The sequence below is a fragment of the Mus caroli genome, unplaced genomic scaffold (genome assembly GCF_978045245.1).
Source record: "Mus caroli unplaced genomic scaffold, Mus_caroli_1 scaffold_9, whole genome shotgun sequence".
In the NCBI taxonomy this organism is placed as follows: Eukaryota; Metazoa; Chordata; class Mammalia; order Rodentia; family Muridae; genus Mus; species Mus caroli.
The window spans coordinates 32,278,779-32,282,918 of record NW_028227264.1 but is presented as its reverse complement, the minus strand read 5'-3'; the positions used below and the strand labels follow the sequence as shown (position 1 = coordinate 32,282,918).

Here is a 4,140-nt window from a genome sequence, read left to right as displayed (position 1 = left end):
CGATGTGAAAGCTTTTTTTAAAGTGTTGCTTCTTTGCTAGCTTTTTCCTTTCCTTTCAGGCTTTATCTATCTTCTGTGTCCTCAGTTGCTTTTTGTACTATATTGTCTGACTGTCTGTGATGTACTTTCTCAGTATACTCTCTCAGTTCACTAGTGATGTGTTTCATCATACCCAGCTGAGGGTTTCAGAATGAAGATTTATAAAACCTATCAACTCCCATTTACATAGAAATTGTATCGTAAGGAATCACTAATTAAGCAGCAAAGATGACTTCCATGTTTGATCATTTCATTTATTTAAAGCTATAAAACTATTTGAAATGTCACATTTTCATATAACCAAAGGATACAAAAATAAGTTTGCAGTTTAACTTTTATATCAACATATAGCAATACTCTACTGACAAATATCTCTGTTTTGAGGTAGCTCCTTTGTTCCTGGCCTCCTGTTTTTTTTTTTGTTGTTTGTTTGTTTGTTTGTTTAAAAAAAAACCTTTTGGGACCTCCTAGAAAATTTGGATTTCTCTAATATTTGATACTTTCCATTTCTCTGTGTTTTGTAATGCTTTGTCTGGAGAACCTGTTTGTTGCTGAGATAAGAGTGTCTCTGTTTTGCTTCTTAGGCCGTGTTGTCTAATGCTTAACCTTTTCTGTGGTGCGGAGAGGTGCATTGAAAGATGGCGGGAGTCTGCCTGGCAAGTGTGCTGTGGTCATCCCTGATGAGACCCTGAGAAGTTCTCTTCTCAAAGCAAACTGAGATCCCTTCGCTTTCTCCCAGCTATGATCTTGTGTAAATTTATTAGCTCAAGATTCACAAAGTAGATGAAACGAGTGTAAGTCCTTTAAACATACAAGGATGTTGGGTTACTTGACACAACCAGTTAAACCAGTGCTAACCTATAAAATGGTCACAGCTGGTAGAGTCTCGCCATCAGAAAGAGCCACCAGCTGTCTGTGTCAGAGCTTCCACGATGAGCCCAGATCTCAACTGTATTTCATCTTCTCTGCTCAGAAGTGAACCGTGCATCAATTCTTTGATAGCGATTTTGACTGTTTGTGGACAGCAACTGTTCTCCTCTTATACATTCAGTTGTCCGTGTCAAGTCGGAAAAAATTTCTATTATGGTTCAGCTTTTCTTGTGGTTCCTGCCTTGATCCTTCTGATTGCTGGCTATGCTCTACGGGGCCAAATGTGGACAGTTGCCAGCGAGTACTGCTGCTGCAGCTGTACCCCTCCATACCGGAGAAGCAGCCCTCTGGAGAGGAGATTGGCTTGCCTCATGTTCTTCGACATCACTGGGAGGGCTCTGGTTGCTCCACTGACATGGCTGACGGTGACCCTGCTGACAGGTACCTACTATGAATGTGCAGCAAGTGAGTTTGCCTCTGTGGACCAATACCCGATGTTTGCTAATGTCACTCCTAGCAAACGAGAAGAGATGCTAGCTGGATTTCCATGCTACACGTCAGCTCCCTCTGATGTGATTCCAGTAAGAGATGAAGTGGCTCTTCTACACAGATACCAGTCACAAGTAAGTTTATAACCTCCCCTTGTACCCCACCAACTCACCCCCTACCCCATTGTCCTACTATTCCAAACTTGTTATAGTCTCTATGAACATATCGAACATATCGCAGGTCTACTGTTTCTCATATTATCTGAATTCAGAAGACACATTAGATCCCATGTATCAAAATGTACTTCAGTGGACAGCTGCATGCACATAGATAGGATGCTGGGGCTTAGTAGACCTGTTTCACTCAGGTTACTTTACTTTAGTAACCAACTAGTTTTGTTGCTGTTGTTGTTATTGTTGTTTTAGTTGTACTTTTCCATGCTTCCCATTCCTAGCTGTGAAAGGAGATCAGAAGAGAATCTGTCACTTAAATGGTTGTGGATGAGAAAATGAACTGACACATTTTTAAAAAGCGCATGACTGTACCTAGTCTCTGTTAAAAATAATGAATTTTAGTAGTATTACAAATATTATCAGAACAGGGCTGTATCATTAAATCTCATTTTTCTGCGTGTTTTCACATTTGTGTTCTTCTATACTAAAAATCTTTTTCTGAAATTATAGGAAGTTCAATTGTGTTTTTAAAATCTCCAGTGGTGGTTCTAAATGTAGCATACATGCACAGATTAGAGTCAGGGAGATGGCACAGGAGGAAGACATGAGCCTGCAATACTTTTAGGTTAAGTTCCAGTAGTGAAGTTTTACATTTTGGCAAGAAAAATCCATGACTTTCTCCAAGAGATGAATTAAAACATATCTTCAAAGCACTAAACCTTAAAGTACCGATCACAAAGGCTTCCATGTATTTGGGCCTCTTATCTTTCTGTTATTTACATACTGTTTATTTAGAAAAAATAAAATCAAGACGCAGAATCCTGAAATGCTGCACTAATACCCTGTCGAAGAAAAAGTCAGAGGAAGTTTCCATTAAGATACTGTTTTTCACAATTTGGGGAAGGGGTGTCATTTTGTAGTTTGTTAGATTGTGTTGACTAATCACAAAACCAGCTCAGAAAGAGGAGCTTGTGAAGGCTTGTAAGAGAAAAGCCAGAGTCAGAGGACATCTGCGCTGCCCACCTGTGACTGTACACTGTTAGCACTCTTCCTCATTAGACTTGCCTTCCTCATTTAGCAGTTGTTAAATACTTTTAAAAGAATGATACAGAGGGGAACAAAAGAGTCTATGACAAAAATAAATCAGTGTTTAAAATACAGGAACTACGTAGTCACAAATAAAGCTAGTTTATCTAAAAACGAAAACAGTAAAGAACTACAAGGTATAGCTTACAGTTGCTTACTGACTTCTTTGGTTACAAGGGATAAGAGGAAAGGAAGATATGTGTGTGAATGCTTGGTAGCAAGTCACTGAAGACCTTGGGAGGCTGCCATTAGTGTCCATCACAGCGGCATCTTCACCACCATTTATTATCAAATATTAATTAAGCCCCCAACAAACTCATGGGTCCATACCTAATGATCAAGAAGCAAGATTGGATTATAAGCAAAGGACAAGGTTTAAACATTTTATATAAGGTTAATTGGTGGTTTATAGCGTCTATCACTTCAAGGATGGTACTTAGAATCCATCCCACATTAGCAGGTCACATTCCTTTGTAATATGAAGGCTATGCTGAAATGGCTTGACCTGTCCTTCCTTCTATCACAGATATTTCCATACCAAATGATCATCATCATATAGTATACATCAAAAACAAGAAGCAAAGATTTTACCCACATCTTAGTTCTGAGCTCTGTTGGGCTCCCTCTTACCACAGCTGTTTCTTGAATATTTGCCATTATCAATGCTTAAACCCACTAATTCCTGCTGCTTATGTGTAGATGCTGGGCTGGATTCTGGTCGTTTTGGCAACCATTGCTCTCCTGGTCTCCAAATGTCTGGCAAGATGTTGCTCTCCCCTCACCTCTCTGCAGCATCACTATTGGACCAATCACCTCCACAACGAGAGAATGCTCTTTGAGAAAGCTGCTGAGGAGCATTCCCAACTTCTTATTAGACATCGAATCAAGAAAGTGTTTGGCTTCATTCCTGGGAGTGAAGACATCAAACATATTCGTATCCCTTCGTGTCAGGACTGGAGAGAAATCTCTGTACCCAATCTTCTATGTGTGGGTGACACCTCACAGGGTCCCTATAGCTTCCTTGGAGACAGGGTGGTTGAGGAAAATGAGGAAGACAGACAAGAAGGTATTGAAATGAAACCTTGAGAGCTGCACCTCTCAAAGTTCAGGGTGCCTGATTTTTTTTTCTTTCTGATGCTAAAGTTTCAGTACTATCGCTTTCTTTTCATTCTCTCTGACACTTATGGACAGAAGTCCATCCAAAATCCTATTTCCGAAATCAATATATAGAGTGAGAAGCTCTCCATCTTTATACAGTTCCATCACATGCTCATGATGACTGTTGTGTCATGATGGTCCAATTTGTATGGGCATGGAAATTTAAGTCCATTGGAATTTAGCTGTGTTGCTTGGTACCTGTGCAAGCATCAATAATTTGGAGTGCTATTTTGTCCTATGCCCATAATAGCTCCCTCAGAGAGCTATTGAGATTAAATGTGATGGCAGGAAACATTTACCACTCTGCTTTTCATATGGTGACCAC

General features: G+C 39.9%; 1 protein-coding gene across 1 annotated transcript; it reads left to right on the top strand.

The window, feature by feature from the left end:
• Positions 1–971: 971 nt before the first annotated feature.
• On the top strand, positions 972–3,743 carry Calhm4 (calcium homeostasis modulator family member 4). The gene is made up of 2 exons (XM_021175341.2): positions 972–1,532; positions 3,357–3,743. The coding sequence occupies exons 1-2, from the start codon at positions 972–974 to the stop codon at positions 3,741–3,743; spliced, it is 948 nt and encodes a 315-aa protein (XP_021031000.1).
• The last annotated feature ends 397 nt before the right edge of the window (positions 3,744–4,140 follow it).

Bases quoted from the DNA above. Each gene is read 5' to 3' on its own strand.
- Calhm4 (XM_021175341.2), top strand. From the start codon at position 972: ATGAGCCCAGATCTCAACTGTATTTCATCTTCTCTGCTCAGAAGTGAA. The intron at 1,533-3,356 runs GTAAGTTTATAA...GCTTATGTGTAG, and splicing joins TACACAGATACCAGTCACAA to ATGCTGGGCTGGATTCTGGT.